Raw genomic sequence first — 17,738 nt, forward strand, 5'->3', positions numbered from 1 at the left:
TTCCTATTGTGTTTCAAGTACAGTGTTAGTCATCAGAAGCCCCAAACAATAAACAAAATGGAAAAATAATGCCACAGATAAAAGGGAAGTGAGAGGGAGAAAGGAGATGTCACTAACCAGACTGAACACTGGACGGCTATTTAAAGCCACCAGAACAGCTTTGAACATTTAACATGAAAAGGTGCATTTTGAGGATTGTTCTTAAGCTTTTCCTCCTCTTCCTCAATACATTAAACAAACACACAAAATTATGCTCTTCACTCACTATTAAAGGCAAACACTGCTATCTTTATTTCCTTCTGGGCAATAAATCAGTGAGCATTAGACCACGAGCCTGAGCAGCAGGGTCACACTGCCCACCCAAAGATCCTGCTCAATTTATTTTAAAATACTTTGGGTTCAACTCCCCAGAAATATTTTGCAAAGCACAGAAAACAACCCATGACTTAGCAAGAATTAAATGGCAAGTTTTGACTTCAACCTGAAGAAATGGCCCCTCCAGAAAGCCTGAATTGAAGATTCCATGCAAAGGCAGGCTGTGGGTAACAACTCTTCCGTGCTCTCACTCTGGGGATGGAATTATGTTACATAAGTAGAGCCAAACAAAAACCGATCTAAAAACATCTGCAGTTTCAGGGAGTGTTGCTCTGAAAAGCCATGGGACTAGGAACAGTGAGTAGGGACCAACACAAAGCCTGCCTGTGCAGAGGACAGGTGTGGGATGTTCCTTGGAGCATGGGGGCCTGGTCTCCTGTGTCCCTAAAAAGCCAATCAGCTCCCCCCAGCAAAACTGGACCCCCTTAACGGGACCGGTGGAAGCCAACGGCAGGAGCCATCTGCTCACGCTCTCACCAGGAGTCACTCACTAGAACTGATCCACGTAACGTTCCACAGTAGTCACAGGTAGGGTGCTAGCATTGCTTTCTCCAGAGAAACAAAGTCAGTAAAAACTACAGTTGCCTAAACTCACCCCCCATCAAACCCAGAGGCGCTTACTTGCAGAACTCCATTACACAAAGCTGAAAAATAAGGACAGGCAGCTGAGAAGTAAGAGCCAGCCCTGCCATATGCACAGCACACAAGACAGCCTGCTTCTGACGGTATCAGGGTCGACAAGAGCAAGATGCTTCACTTTCTGTTTCAAAGCATTCTCTGGCTTGGAGGGGGGCGGGGAGCAGCAGGGGGAGGGATGGGAAAGGATATCCAAACAACTAGGATCCAAACGAAGGGATGTAAGTCATGTCCCTACTCCACAACATCAGAGCCCCATTTCTAGGCTGCACAAGAGCAACTCCTGATCGGGTACGAGACCTCAGGAAAGGAACCAAGGGTTAGAAAGCACCGAGAAGGCCTTTTAAGCAAGCTGGAATTTCTCAGGTCAGACTCTCAATTCCAATTGAGCCTTTCAAATAGGGAATAATAAACATGCAATCAAAGCCCAAGCACGCAGTCAAAACTGTCCTACAGGTTGCCTCACCCCAGAGATCAGCTGCAGGTCTGCGCCTCAGCTCGTCCCCGGCGTCAGCGTGCACCGCGGTCACGCTCTGCCCACACGTATCTAACACACAGGTTCTGTCCCACTGACAAATGAACTCCTGACGGATGACAATGTTCAAAGCCAGAGATGACAACTGTGTCACTCTGCTTCAGCACATGCAGAATTGGGAAATCTTTCCTGCAGTTCCCATTTACAGCCGTGCAGTCCCAGAGCCTTGTCTTGATACAACTGTGGGGATTCCACATGTGCCTACGCTCCTACCTGCCACAAAGCCAGAGACTAACCATCTACCGTGAATAAAAATTCAGAGGTTTCTTGATTGATGAAGAAACACTTTTCCTGGAAGAGGAAGACGTGCCCCCACAGCACTTCAGTTCTGTGCAGCCCCGGAGGCTTAGGGGATCAGGTAACCGGCGGGGCAGGGGCCACTGCAGGGCTGAGAGGATTGCCAGACGTGACATCTCCAGGAAACCTCTGCTTAGTAAAGAGAATTAAAGCACCCATCTAACAGGTGAATCCCCTGATGGTGTAAGATATTTAACAGACAACAGCTCCGAGTGGCAAGAGATAATTTAATGGACTTTCCAATTTGCAGAGCATAGAGTCTGGGTCTGTGGATCTTACCACTCTGGAAAAGGAAATCTGCAGGCAAAGCATGGAGGAAGCTTACTGTTCTCATCCGTAATAAAAGGACAACAGAATGCCATGGCTGAAAGCTTCTGGAGCTGTTTCCGTCAAAAAGGAGAGACAATACACAACTACGTACAGAACTCAGCTGCATCTGTTTCCAACTGCTCACTCAACAATTGCCCTGAGGAGTGCTGGTTCACCGACAGCACCCCAGGGAGAACCAAGATCCTCCCTTCCACACTCAGATGAAGACACAAGCATGATGCATTTCTCCCTCCAACCAGAGCAGCCAGACTGCACAGAAATCCAGTCCTGAGATGGGACCATGCAGAGGAAAAGGGCAGTTCCTGCTGCACTCACCGGGACGGGACAGTCGGGCCTGAGCCCTGCCAGGGCAGGAGCACTGCAAGGGCAGCCTCAGCACTCCGGGTCACTCGCCTGCGCTCACCTCCACCTTAGTTAGCTGGGAGAGGTCCCCTTCCTTTACAGAGCTAAAAATAACGAATTACTGAGTCATTCGGGGATGGAGGCCTAGGAGTGGACTCCAAACCTGCTAACCAGCCCTAGAAGGACCGTTATGCTTCAGAACGTAAAAGAGAAATTGCTCTGCACTGCAGAGAAGAGCTAGGTGCAGCTCAGGGCACGGCGGGGCATGCCCACCCCTCCTGCGGGAACCAGCACACCCGCAGCGACCTGGAGATGCTCTAACACTGGTAACACAGAGGTGGCAGAAGAGAACTCTGTTCTCACACACAGAGAGCACATATCTCACACATATGGCTGTGCTGAAGCCTAAGAGCCATCTCCAGAAACCCAAGCAATGCTACTGGCAGGATTCCCACTTCCACAGCACATCACTACCTGCAGGTCCAACATGGTGCACGCTCACCTCTGCTGATGAGGGAAAGCACATAGGTGCTTCTGGGCTGCTTTGGGGAAACTGGAAAATAAAAAATTTGGGGGTAGAAATAAAGTACTGAGCAACAGTGCTTCCTCCCCGCTTTGCCTACGACACAAGGGGCCCCTGCAGCACAGCTGCAGCAGCAGGCACTGCCGCAGTGTCACAGGCCTGCTGCAGTAGGCACCCTGGAAGTCCTGGTGTCTTCTTGGACCTGCCTGTAACCCCTCCTCGGCAGCTCTTCCCGCAGAAACAGGGGGTTAAAGCCCTGCTGCTGTTCCTGCAGCACACCCGAGGCCTTCGGACAGGAGCCGGGCAGGGGTGTGGAGGAGCGAGCAGGAACAGGCTTTACCGTCTGCACCGGTAACTAAAGCTGACGGAACCCGGCGAGGGCGACTGGGCCTGCGCCTGCGCCGCGCTCGGGGCTCCCCTGCGGGCGGCACTGAGGCTTCAAACCAGGATCTTGCTTCTGTCGCGTGGCACTTGGCTACCAGAGCCCAGTCCCCCAGTGCCAAGTTTGCCATTTCAGCCCGCAGGAAAGACTATTTCTGTTGCACAAAGATTGGTCGTCTGATCCAAACTCTTGGCGGCAGGCTCAAGACCCAATTTTCTGATGAATCAGCAAAAAAAGGTTATTTAGCTCTTTGTTAAACACTCAATCGATTGAAACAATGGGAATAGCTGTGGAATGTTTAGGCAATTTTCTCACTGCTTTTCCCTTTTGCTAGTTCTTTGGACAATGGCCTCCAACAGAGAGTCTGGGGTGCTGCACAAAGTGAGAACTCCCATTGGAGGGAGAGATTTAATTGAGGTTGGTGGACAATTTTGCTTTGCCAAGAAGTTCCTCCTATCCTTTATTTTATGTTTCTCTTTCAAACTCACTTGTCTTGGCAGACTGCACTTCTCTTCCTCTTTTGCAAGGATTTCATCTGGACACAAACGGAACATTGCTTATTTTAATTTTAGGCTTAGATAAGGAAGCTATTGGAAAAAGTTTGTTGTGGGTCACACTCTGAAAGCTGACCTTGGTCTCAAAAGGGATATTGAGGCTTCTGCTGCTGTTTCTGGGGAAAGGAAAAAACCAAACAAAACAAAAAGCTTTTTCTTTAGAATTAATTACGAACTGTCTCAGAGGGACAGAGGTTTTTAAAGCACTTGTGATCAGCCAAAGCCTCCTCTGACCCATTCCCTCATCCTTGCTTCAAAAAATGACAGTAAGGTGGACGGAAAGAGACCAAAGCTTTGGCTGACTGGGTGCTTTTGGGGAGCTTCTGACAGGCCCTGTGCCTCGTCCTGCCCGACCCTCCCTTGGACAGGCCTCCGGGCCCGGCCCAGAGCAGCCGGCTCCAGCTGAGCTTCCCAGGGAGCAGGCCTCAGGGCTGGGAGCCGCCGGGAGATGCACCGGCGCCGGCAGCCCCCGACTCGGGCTCCTGGCAGCGAACTCTCTCGAGGAGACGGTGGCACCCGCGCCCCAGCGGAGCGGGATGGGCTGGGAGCCCAGTGCTTCCCCCCCTGTTCCCGTCACACAGCCCCGCGCCCGGGCTGCCTCCAGGCCTGCACAACACCCCAGCCCGTCACCATGGGACTGCAGCCCAGCTGTAAAGAAGAAACAGGTTGTGCTGCCACCAACTCGTGTCTGGCGGTGTGACACTGGGCTCCCAGCGCACAGGCGTGATCCCTCTCTAGCCGACTGCCACATTTGGAACGAGAATGAGAACGGAAACAGAATCCCTGTTTTTCCAAAACATGCTTCAGTTATAATAATACCCCATGACGAACAGAGGAAGGAACAGGCTTTTCTGGGGCCCCCTGCTCTGCCTGAAACCCTCACTGACAAGGGAACACGTCCCAGCAACAGAAGTTCAAGGGCCCCTGCCATCCCCAGAAAACCCTCCCGTCTGGCACAGTGCTCAAAGCAACACGGCTCCTGCGGCTTCTCCCAGCGGCGCTGGGCACCGGAGCCATGCAGGAGGATGGTCCCCATCGAGCCACCCCCAGGAGAGAGGGGAAAGGGCCCAGCAGGGTGTGGGCACCCGAGGAAGCTGGACTGAACCCTGACGGTACGAGGTGTAACACAACGTCCGTGGGACGTGAATCCTAAAGCTAGAGCCCGCGGGCCCACGGGGAGATGCTGTGCAGCGGGGCCCACGGGAGCAGCTCCAGGGAAGCAGGCTGGCCGTCAGCTCACGGGCTGTTATCTCACGGGTTGTTATCAGGGTGGGCTGTTACCGGCGGGAGCTGCCACAGTTGGAGGAGACTGCCTGCAGAGGAAGGAGCCCGGTGGTGGGCAGCTGAGGGGGGACCAGAGGGTGCCCCAGCCTCTGGCACCCAGGAAGGCAACTGAACCCAAACAGCTGCATCACAGCACGTCCCTGCCAGGCCTGACGGGCTCGGATTCAGCTTCCCAGACAGGCTGAGTGCTCGCACTGACACAGAAACAGAATATAAGGCAGGTATAGAAACTGCCAGTGGAACCAACATACAAACTCATCACCCAAAAGCAACGAATAATTGACCGTTAGGGCTTTGATCTGAGTCTCAGAAATGAGAGAGGGGCAGGAGTACTCAGAATAATGTAAAGACAATTTTGCCTCTGAATACACCCCTTTATTTCGCTGAGATTCAGTGAGATTTGGGGGAAGGGCAGGCTCAGGTTACACACTGTAAAGCAGAGCTCAAGTCATGTATTAAGTGTTTGTTAACATTAATGTATGCAACTTACATACTTCACTTTTTTAGAAATATAAACCTCAATTTCTCGCCCCAAATCTCAGATTGCTCTCAGCATATACTACTTACCCACATTCATAGAAAAGAGGTTAGCTTTTCCATTTCCATGCATTTCCACTAATTTTGTGCCTGATTTCAAAGCCTCCTAGTAAACATGTAGGGAGAACAGGAAGGGAGGAGGAAGACAGTTGATTAAGGTTAAAAGAAGAGAAAAAGAAAAAACGAAGACAAAGAAAAATGCCATACACCAAAGATTCAATTTATCTCAAGAATATATCTCCCAGCCTCTGAGCACGCCCTGAGCAAGCACCGCGTCAGCCCGTGCACTGCAGTTCAGAACACTCCCATTAACAAAAGCAGAAGCTATCAGGGCAGAAAAGCTTTAAAGAAAAGGTCACAGTCAGGCCTGGGAACAGTTTAAGAAAAAAAAACACCAGCCCTTAACTTAAGATCGCTTACTGCTTTGCCAGCTGCACAAACGTGTCTTTCTTGAAACCAGTTCAACACTGATCTTCATGGAAGTGCGTGTAAGAGCCCAAAAATAGCACCAGCCATCTGCAGCACTCCAGAGCTCGACCACATTTGGCCCGGCAGCACGGCTCGGCTCGTGCCTGCACCCATACAGCCCACACTGACCCGCCGCCCCTGCAACGGGTACCCACTGTAACACCGACCGACCGTAACACCGACTGACCGACCGACACACCGCTGGACAGTAACGCTGCCTGCCTGACCGACTGACCGTAACACCGACCGACCGACACGCCGCTGGATGGTAGCGCCGACCAACCGACTGTAACACTGCCTGATGGTAACAACAACCGCCTGACGGTACCACCGCCCGCCGGTAACCCCGACTGTAACCCCACCGGTAAGCCCGCACCTGCGGGTCACCCCGCCCCGCACCTGCGGACAGGGCCGAGGCTGTCCAGGCGGGACGCGCCGCCCATGGGCCCAGCGGAGCAGAGGCAGGACTGCGCTCCAGCCGGTAAGTGACAGAACCTCTGCAGCCTGCACAGCTCTTGTGGTGTTTTACATTATAAGGCAGCTGTAACGGGCTTATTCTGTAAATCTTTCCTAGCTGAAGAGGGACCACATATACACTTTTACATTTCTTTCCAGGTGAAAGACTCTGCCTTTCCATTACACGTTTCTGTACCTTCCCAATGCTCTCTAACATTCTCTTTTAATTTTTAAATAACTATTATCACTTGGGTTTTTTTAAATTGACAAATAAGGTGAACAGGAAATCATCCCCGCATTGTGCAAATCACAAACAAATTACTTCGAACACAAATGAGCAGTCATAACTGTAAATAACTAGAGAAAGCCAAGGCAGGCAAAGTCCCACACCTATTGGGCTGAGACACGGAACAGCCTCCAGCCACGCCACCAGCGATCTGGTCTGCAGGGAAGGATTGCTCTGTCTTCTGTATTTTGGCAAAAGATGTTTTTCCTTAAGCAACTATTTTTGTTTTAATTTATGACTGAGGAAACATAATATAAAACTTACACTTTAAAACATCAGAAAATAGAATTAAAACCCAAATATTTAAATGAGAAATATTACTGTTAAAACAGAATATTAAAAGGGACAATTTGAGCCACTTTTTACTTTTAAATATCCAGTTTTAGGGCAATAAAACTACTAATCATTAACAAGTTTTATTGACGTACTCGCACTAGAATAATTCCAAATTTGGTAGGACAGTTGCTTTGAAAAGCTGGTCTGTTTAATCCTCTAATATCAAAGCATAAGCTGACCACTCCCAATACCCTGGTCCTGACTTCTCCTCTTACATCCACCACTCCCCGATTCAGGTACTATAACTGATGGGAGACAAGAAGGATCTCAGTGGGGGGTGGTTTTGAGGCTTAATTTAAAAAAACAGAATATTTGGCTTAGATCTGAAAATGACCCTACACGCAAACAGCTCAAAGCATTGCCCAGGTTTCAGTGTGAATATCAGGGTTTGCACAGATACTCCATAGGCTCTAATATTTTACTGCTAAAAGCTGTGGGTTTAGAGTAATTTAGACTCGTGTTAAAATCAGAAATGAATACAGAATGAAAAGTTTAACTTATCAGGAAAATTAGGCTGCTAAATTTCAGATTTCAGAAGTAGCATAGGCACTCCCGGGCAACAAGAAGAAATGAAACAATTACTGGTGGGTTTGGTGAGGCAGAAATAAAAGCTCTACCCTTGAGGTGTCCTCACACTGCAACCAAATGAGCTTGCACTGCCCGGCAAAGAGTCTGCTATTTTTACGAGAAATAAACAGTGTTATCTACAGCCGGGCTTTATACCTGTTGGCTCTCCCACTCGCTGTGCCCTTCAGAACGCAGGAATTAATCGCACATGCCCGGGAAACGTCACGCATGATCTAACTGATGGAATAACTCCGGCGGGGAAGATCCGTTAGGAAGCGCTGTCGAGGCCACGGGCTGTCTGGAGGACCCGGGGCGGGTGTAGGCACAGGCTGCCCTGGCACTGAGCCCTCCAGCCAGCGCAGGCTGGGGGCCGGAGCCACGCACCAGGACTCTGCACCCCCCACTCCTGCCACACTGCTGCCATCCACCCTGGGGACAAACACCCCGATCTTCCACAGGCGGCCTGGAAATGTCACTCACAACACTTTTTAAAGGGGGAGCAGATGGAGAGGGGAGGAAGGAAGAAGGGGAGTGAGGAGAGCAAAGCTCAGCGCTCCAGTCTGCCTCAGCTGTAGAAGCAGATGTTTTGTATCCAACTGGAAATGAGAATTCACTCACAACTGTAAGAAAGTCAAGACTTCCTACTGCAATACTGCATGCTTCTGAAAGGTGTTAGTGGGACTCCTTTCAGCCCAACCACTGCCAGGAAACGTCTGTAACACACTGAACTTAAAAGCTTGGGACTGTTTTTGCAAATATAAGGAATAAAAAAGGCAGATACAGTCATTAATTCCTAAGCATTTCTAATAGTGACTGTGTTATACAAAGAAATGCAAATCTTCACACACATTCCCCCAAGAATTACGCAACCACCCAAAAGCATACAGGCAGCCAGGGGCAAATACAGTCCCAACGAAGAGAGGTCACAAAACGTGTCACGGCTTTATTCCGTGTTTTGTGTTAAAATAGCATTCTAAAGGTTAGATAATACAGCCAGGTTCTTCCAAACTGAGCAAGTCGACTGCTCCCTTCGGTTAAGAGATGAGGAAGGAAAGCATCCGGGTTCAGACCTGGTGCTGCCCGCAGCAAAGGCCAGGGCTGCAGAGCGCTGCGGGGGTTTGGGGTGCTGCAGGGTGGGGGGTCCCTGGTCACTCCAGGGCCGCGGTCCCTGCACAGGCACAAGGGACACGAAGTGGGGACGCTGGCAGAAGGGGCAACTGGGCAGGACGTGGGGATGAGGAGGAGGAAAGCTGACGGTACACAAGGGGACAGCTCACAAGGCCCGACAGCACCATCAGGAAGGACACCAGCCCCAGAGGACGGCGTTCGGAGTCGGAAGAGGTCCAACTTTTTCAATTTTGTTCAATTCATCCCACGTTTGGGAAGTCAGGAGTTTGTAAATAAAGTATCGTAGCATGAGAAAGTCCCTCTCTCTGTCACCGATTGCTACCTCCTCACTAGAACATCCTGAATTTTGCCTTTTTGGATCAAGAGCGAGAAATACTGTAAAGATGTAGAGTTCTTCACCCCTCTGTCCTTCCCCTCGCCAACCAGAGCTGCCGCTAGGACAGACCCGCAGTGTCCCCGCGCCTCGCCTGCCTCGGGGGGAGCCACTGCTACCCCTGGGGACAGAGCAGCACCCGCGACCTTCCGGCACACACGGCCCTTCTCAGCCACTTTCACAGGGGACATTACTCTCACCGGCACCCTGAGGAGTAGCCTGAGTAGAAACACGGCTCAGGCAGAACTCTGTCTTCTCACACCAGACATGGGGGCCTTGAAAGTAAGAGCTGAAGGCACAGCAGCAAGGACCCGACACCCCCCAGAACCTCCTGCCACACTTGCCGATGCCCTGTCTCTCTGAGCCGCCTCAGCAGAAGCGGGCACAGAGCACCACCACGTACAATGCCGCTCACAGCTCCTCGCTTACTGCTTCCTGAAAATGCTATTTTTTCTGTCATCCTAGTTTGACTATTTATCCCGTTTTCCTGCACCACATCTTATGTCTCTATGACAAACGAGAACAACGACCACCCGATACGCCATTCTAAAGGGCTGAAATAGTACACAGTGTATTTTGCATACTTTTATTCTCTTAAGTATTAAAATCCAGACATTGCCTTATGACAAATGTTATAATAAGAACTGAAAAATAACAAAATCTTAGTCTCTTGGCAAACTTGCAAGAAGTCAAATGTACCAACATATCCTCCAGTCAGTGCACAAAGCACCTTCCAAAGGAGAGCAGCAATTACAGCCACGGCTCCCGAGGGCCTCCACCCTGGCACCCCCCCACTGCCCGGTCGGGCACCTCTGCAGAGAGGCGGAAGGGAAGCGGGCCCGCCCCAAGCACGCACCTGCTGGGTGCTCTTGGACAGCCCCTACCCCCAGAGCCCCCCCCCGAGCAGCTTCCAGCCCCCGAGGAGCCCCAGGGCAGCCGGCCCCAATGGCTCTGGCCGCGGGAGCTCCGGGGTGTGGGGCAGGCAGCTGGCACCGCGGGGCCGGGGCATGCGTCCACACCGGGCACTGCCTGCCCACCACATGGCATCGGCGTGGCCAGTATTCCTACCACCACAGAAAGAAAATCTGAAAAAAAATTATTATTATTTTAGCACAATGCAGCACAACTCACAATTGCTGTGTTCTGTGTATTGCACTTCCTCTTTCTCTAGATTTTTCATAACATCTGAGATAACATCTGGCATGGCTTTCCCTGCTAAACTCCATTCTGCAGTTCCAAAAAGGTTTCTGGGGACAGTGACCACTACCAGCGATTCCTAACCCAGTAACTGCATTGCATATTTATTTATCAAGCAGCTGCATTAATTTCCATGAATAGCTAAAATCTGCACTCAGTGCTACAGAAACTTCATTATATTCAGAGGGGAAAAAAAAAACAAAACCAAAAACTTGTAAACATTATGCTTATGTTCAGTAAAGTAGCCATGAACTTTGAAATTTGCCAACCAAGTCACAGAAGTCAAGAAAAAGTGCCTTAATGGATATTGGAGAGGTTACAAATGACAGCGTAAGAGTGAATACAGATGGAATGAAACATTTTTAATGGTTTATGCAACTTTCTGTTTGTGTCTTTTGCCAAGACATGATTTGCAAACTGGGAAAGTTCAAGCTTTGATATATTTTACCAGATCAATCTTGTTACTTCGGAGAATCAAGTTTGCTGGTTTTGCACAGCTAGTCAGTGTCATCTACAAGGAAAACCACTTTGTGCTGGACCAAGCATCTGAAGGCGGAACGCTGCCCAGAACGACAGGCTGCTCTCACATACAAACCACAACTGCTCGGCACTGACATGTGCCCTCCAACACACACCACAAATGGCAGCAGTTACACAGCAGCAAAAAAACCAGCAATGTTTTAAAAACTGGGGGGAAAAAAAAGCCTCCTTAAGCTTAGTCATCGCCTCAAGTAGCATTTGGACAAAAAGGTCCTAAATTGACCCACCAATTAACATCAGCTGAAGCGTATTCACAGTTTGCGGGTGAACCCCAACAGGGGATGAGGGCTATCTACTCACTGCAAGCCGCAGGTGATGTGGTGGAGCCACCCCAAGTCCCCACATCCTCACCCGCGGAGAGGGTGTTCCCCTTGCCAGGGCTTACGGGCAGCCTGAACAAGGACGCAGGCAGAGCGAGCAGGGAAGGGCAGCTCTCTAGGATATGGAAGCACGACTCCACGGCTCCTGCCCGCCACGGGCAGCCCGGCCCCACGGCCTGCGCAGGCCGAGCTGGGAGGCAGAGCTGCGGCTCCCACAGCACCCACGCTGGGACCCACCACGGCGGAGGGAGCAACAGCGGCCACCAGGGCAGAGTTCCTGAGGGCAGGGAGGACGGGGCCCTTCAGCCAGAGCTGAGCCTCTGCCTCGGCGACCAGAGTGGCAGCTGAAACTGGTCACAGACACAAACGACGGGACGCACGGCTGGGGGGACACAAAGGCCTCCAGCCCTACCCACGCAGTGCCGGGCTCCAGGGTGAACACGAGTGCTCCCTGACTCTGTCCCTGACCAGCTCTGATCTCCTCCGGGAAGATCTGGAGAGCTGTCTGCAGCTCCGCCCTTAGATCCCTGCGCTGCGGGAAGCCCTCGGCCCCGCAGGATTACACTGCCCTGCGTTAGGATACACAGCTCTGACAACTGTTTTCTCCTGTCTCTCACGTAGGTTGCCCAGCAAGAGAAGAGGCCCTGGGCCTGAGAATGGAAGGCGCTCTAGACCCGTAACAGAGAGCACCACAGCAGTCAAACCAAGAAAGGTAAGGACATGCCACTGATACAGAAAGATTTACAGAGTCTGGCATGGGCTCTGGCCTCCTTCTCAGCCAGGCCTCCTTCTCAGGCAGTTGATAAATCTGCTGTGCCACATGTAAAATTCGTGTAGGGTGTCGTCCATGCTGCACAGACACAATATTACTGACCAAGGTTTAATGTTCACAACTCTAATCACATGCTTCTGAAATAACCCTTAGCTGCATGATGCCTCAACACAAGAAATACTTCATGAACTTCCTAAGCCATTTATTATCTGCTACTAAGCCCCAGCACAGAAAGAGCCAGCTCCAGGAACTTTGCTTTAGGAAACCCTACAGAGCAGGAACACGTTCCAAACACACCGTAGGCAGAGGGTCCTGCTCAGACAGCCTGACAGGAGGAAGAGAACAGGTACACAGCAGACAGCGATGGGAAGTGAAAAATTTTTAAATACAGTGTGTTACCATCTTACATAAAAATGCCATTTACTGCTTGTGCTTTTCCAGGAGATCTTTCTTTTTTTAACAAACCTTACCCATCATTACCCCCTAACCCTAATGCACCCATTCACGTGGTAGTTATAACACCCCCTCTCCACACCAGCTCTCTCCATTAAAAACCCATCCAGAATTGTGGCCACAAGGAAACTCTTTATTTTCTAAAAGATGAGGTGAGGTTTTTTTCCCAGCTCCATGGCACTTATGTTCCAGTTGCCTAGGTTTTCATTTGCTAAATACAGCAGCATTATATCTATATCTGTTCTGCCCTCCCTACAGAGGATAATCCACCCCCGTAAACATTCAGTCAAAGAAAAGCAGACAGCAGATGTGATTGCTTCTTGGAGATCCTCTAAAATGTAAATCTGAATGACTTGAAGGACAGCTCTAGCCTCCATGCTGTGCTAACAGACAGGGACACTCCTGGGTGTTGTGCTACTAAAAATTTAAAGCAAACTGTGCTAGCTGCACATACAGGTTTCTTTCAAGTGAACATTAGAAAATATTGGCACACGCTAGATATTTCCACGCTTGCCTAACAGAAGAGTGGTTTTTATGCCTGTATACAAAACAGAACACTTGTAAAAGGAGTATTCATATCCCTCACGTGCTTCCTGGTAAACCAGCGCTAAAAATACATACAGGTCCTTAAGGATTAATGAGATGTATTTAGTCACAAAATCACTGTGGCCCAGTGACCCTCCTAGTTCACAGCACGCAGGCTCATACCCGCAGAAAAGCAGCAGCACAGAGCTTGAACAACGGATCAAACAGAGAAGCAAACAGATCCTCTGTTCAGAACAGCAGCATGCCCTTGAACGTCACCAAAAAGCGAGATGGCACCACTTGGAAACCACTAATGATGTATCCCTGCTGGAAACGACTGGTGTGGAAATGTGGTCACTTCTGAGAAGGGTGCCAGATTTATTTTGAATTAAGAGTAGAAATCTCATACTAATTAATGGAAAGCACAGCACCATGTTATCCTACTGAGATAATCTTTCTCTGCTTCTAGGAACAAAGATATTGTAAGATGTTCAACTCCAGCACAAACTCCTCGGGAAACAACTGCAGTCACAGCACAGTAATAACCAAGACAGTCATTCCCCTGATCTACTGTTTCATTTTCATAGCAGGACTCTTGCTGAACGGGGTGGCAGCATGGATCTTTCTGTATGTTTCTAGCAAAAAGAGTTTTATTGTCTATCTCAAAAACATCGTTGTTGCTGATCTCCTAATGAGCCTGACATTTCCTTTCAAAATTCTTGCCGATTCAGAAATTGGACCTCCACAGCTCAACACGTTCGTGTGCAAATACTCCGCAGTTGTTTTTTATACAAACATGTATATCGGGATAACGTTTTTTGGCCTCATAGGTTTTGACAGATACTATAAAATTGTAAAGCCTTTATTCACCTCCTTCGTTCACATGGTTAACTACAGTAAGGTGGTCTCTATAACCATATGGTTACTGTTAATACTTATATCCTTTCCAAATATGATTTTAACTAATGAAATCACTGAAGAAAATTATTCCAAAAACTGTATAGGTCTTAAAAGTGAGCTTGGCAGACAGTGGCACAAGGCATCAAGTTATATTAGCACTGGGATTTTCTGGGTTGTTTTTCTTCTGTTAATTGTTTTTTACACTTCTATATCAAAAAAAATATATAGCTCTTACAAAAAATTCAGACGGAACTCAGACGTGGCCAAGAGAAAAACCAGCCGTAATATATTCAGCATTATGTTTGTGTTTGTCGTTTGCTTTGTACCCTACCACCTCTGCAGAACACCATACACGCTCAGCCAGACTAGCTCACAGTTCAACTGCCACTCAAAAAAAACCCTGTTCTACGCAAAGGAGTTCACTCTTGTACTGTCTGCTGCAAATGTCTGCCTCGATCCCATTATTTATTTTTACCTCTGCCTACCCTTTAAAGAAAAGCTGTATCAGAAACTGCATCTCAAGCTGAAAACTTCAAGTGAGGTTGAAATTTCTAAATCCAGAAGGTCAAATACACTTCGGGAAAGTATAAACATAACGTAGGTTCAGGTTTGTAAAATAATGCACACGTCAGAAAGTTATTCAAGAATGCAAATGTCTCGAAAAACCTGAACAGATGAGAGCCAGCAATAAACCAGAAAAAATGCTTCAGCATAAAATACCAAGAGGTGTTTGTCTGTATAAAAACATTACTGCGTGTTGCCAATACATTTCCCAGTGCTATTTCAGCTGATGCTTTGATTGTGCGGTGGTGTGATACAACCTATCTGCATCTCAAAACAAGAGAGAGGAGTAACTGGAACAACACACCCTGGAGCTCCCCGCCACGGTCTCCGAGAGGATTATCCAGCAGCCCCAGCCATCAAACTGCCTTGCTGCTGTTTCTCCGAAGCCAGGCACCACACACGAGCCCCCAAAAGCAGCCTGAAGGGCCGGGCCCAGCGCTCGCTCCAGCCCGGCCCGAGCAGCACCCGCAGAAGCCACACGAGGAAGTTCAGCACTTGACCTCCACCAGCCTGGAAAAGAGGACTGAGACCCTGAGGGGAAACTCTCATGTGTTAACCGGGTCACAAAGGAAAGGGATGAAGGCAGTGTGCAGCTTAAGGAAGGACACTATTCCAACAACTGCGGGGAAAAGAGATAAGGGGAAAAAAAAGTACACATCAAATCCTCAAAGATCTGCACAGAGCCTGAAAAACCCTTGGTAAAATTAGAATAGATATATATAGGTTTTCTTAAGGGAAACATTCTGTAAAATTAAAAATTAAACATGACTATTTGTCACCCTTATGACCAAATGTCAGAATATTTCTGTAAAATGTGATGTTCAAGTGTTTAAAGAGGAGCCTTCTACAGGCTGAACAGCACCGTTACACTGTGCCATATTCCTCGGGACTTTTCTGAAGTAACTCGGTGTACACCAGGAACGTTCACACCAAACTGACTGAGAATGCAGTAACTCCCTTGCTGTTGTTGCAGAAGGAGATAAGAACACTCAAGGAGCTGCTTGAAAAAACAGACGTCCAGCCATCCAGAAACTCTGGGCTACGTCTAACTCCAGAAAGAATGATTTGTTGGTTTTCCCATGCTCGTGGCACAACAATAAAGCATTTCTCTCTGTACAAAGGTAATAGCTGAAAGCCACCAACCTTCTGTATATAAATACAATCTCTTTTCTAACTGTATTTTTCATTGCAGCTTTTTTTTTTTTTTTTTTTTTTTTGATTGATTGGTTTTATCATTGTACAGGGAAACACACCAGTGCATGAAGTGCCCACAAGAGCTTTCAGGCAGTGGCTCTGGGAGCTGAACACTTTCATTTTACTTAACAAAGAAGATACAGGAACAAAACCAGAAATAACACATGCTTCACCTTTCTGCCACTGTGCTTCATTTTAGTCCTAACAGATAATCCCTCAGGGTGGAAGACATGTAAACACACAGTCTTTGATCCTCCTCCAAGGCTGTGGGTAACTTCCCTTGGTGCAAGACCACCAGCCTGCAGCAAGCAAGAGTACTCTGCCATCGCACAGGATTATATTCCAAGTAAAGGGCAGAGAACTGTTGAGCTTAAACACACCTTGGGGGAGCGGATTTACCTCCATTTATGTCCCACTCCAAACCCTGGGTGCTCACGGGGCTGCAGAGGCGGGGGCACCCTCTGCACGAACCAGCCCTCAGGGACTACAGGAGGAAGCTGCGGTGTGGTTGGGTTTTTTAAAGAGAATACATAAAAGATTATTTATACGGTTCTTTCAGAGCTCCCTGACTCTTGTCAAACTGAGACTTCACAGGCTCTTCCCTCCAAGCAAGGGAAACAGCTTGTTAGGGAGAGCAATCTGCTGCTTTGTGGGAGATTTTTTTGTCATTTATGGCAAAATCGTTTAGTTCCTTACATGGCATGGCTTGGGTTTTGCTACATATACCCAAGTAATTGCAGCTGTGAAAGCACACTGGCATACAGAGATGAAAACACTTCCACAGTATATATAACTTTTTAATTACTTTGCAGGTTTTGAAAAAAATTATTTATATTGCAAAATGGTTTCCTCACCCCATCAGATTACTGATATTAGAATGACAAAAATCTACATACAGGCACCCAGGGGAAAGAATGCTGACCAACACACTTCTGAAAAAGTGACACTAAATTTCTAGCTTTTGCTTCTCTTTTAAAAAAAGTCACAAAACGCTTCTGTGACCCCTGGCCCTACTGCAACCTGCCACCCTGTGTGTGACAAGTCTCAAATAGCACCTTTATCAAACCAAGCGTCCGCTCCATGTCCCCAGCCTTGCTCTTTACTTTGCTGTACAAACCCGGACCAAAAGGTGAGGGGCCAATTTTGTTTTGCACTGGTTAAGTTAATTCTTTCCCACGTTTCCCAGAGCACCACGCCCTGCATAAACCTAGCCAGCTCCTCGGACACCAGACATCCTGTGGTCACACTAAGTACCAGCTCTTGCCTTGTCCACCCCCCACCTGGAGGAGCCTCCCCAGAGTTCTTGCAGGGAAGGTTATGGGTACCCCAGGGCCAGTCCCCCGCTCCAGGTCGTCCTCTGGACGTACCCCTGGCTCCCTCCCCGGCACCGCTGGTCCGTTTCTCTTTGGAGAGGCAGGTTATCCACCTGGAGCGGGATCTCTTGCAAAGGCCTGGTGCCCCAGAAAGAACCAGCCTGCATCGTGGGCTGCTCCGAGACAGCAAACACACGCCTTTGCACGGAAAAGTTGCCATGCTCACACATTGCAGCCTCTCTCCCCCAGGCCTGGTGGGGTTCCCGGCCACTCCTTTGTGAGGAGACATTGTTCCACTGTTCAAAACCCTGAGATAGCACCCAGGTAGGGTGGCATAAAGCTGCTGCCAAAAGCCCATAAACATCTCCCATTTTAAACAATACATCACCTCATAAACCACCCTGGCCCTTAGCAATAGCACCCAGCAGCCACCTCAACATGCCCTGCACACACGACAGGGCTGCAGTCACCATGCAATGGGTTGGTCATGCCAATATCAGGGTGTAAGGCTTCCAAACAGACTGCTTCCTCTAAGCACGACTTCAGGACTA

The 17,738-nt window shown here is 48.9% G+C and overlaps 2 protein-coding genes across 6 annotated transcripts in view; one reads left to right on the forward strand and one right to left on the reverse strand.

The window, feature by feature from the left end:
- The window catches only part of MED12L (mediator complex subunit 12L), a 134,459-nt gene that overhangs the window by 75,678 nt on the left and 41,043 nt on the right, over positions 1–17,738 (reverse strand). The window lies entirely within an intron of this gene.
- P2RY14 (purinergic receptor P2Y14) lies at positions 6,338–15,859 on the forward strand. 2 transcript variants are annotated; one of them, XM_074912731.1, is made up of 3 exons: positions 6,338–6,744; positions 12,088–12,178; positions 12,950–15,859. In XM_074912731.1, the coding sequence occupies exon 3, from the start codon at positions 13,704–13,706 to the stop codon at positions 14,715–14,717; it is 1,014 nt and encodes a 337-aa protein (XP_074768832.1). In that variant the 5' UTR covers positions 6,338–6,744; positions 12,088–12,178; positions 12,950–13,703; the 3' UTR covers positions 14,718–15,859. The 2 variants fall into 2 exon arrangements, with proteins under 2 accessions (XP_074768832.1, XP_074768831.1); XM_074912730.1 differs by having other exon boundaries at positions 13,686–15,859.

Source organism: Athene noctua, chromosome 8, assembly GCF_965140245.1.
Source record: "Athene noctua chromosome 8, bAthNoc1.hap1.1, whole genome shotgun sequence".
Lineage (NCBI taxonomy): Eukaryota > Metazoa > Chordata > Aves > Strigiformes > Strigidae > Athene > Athene noctua.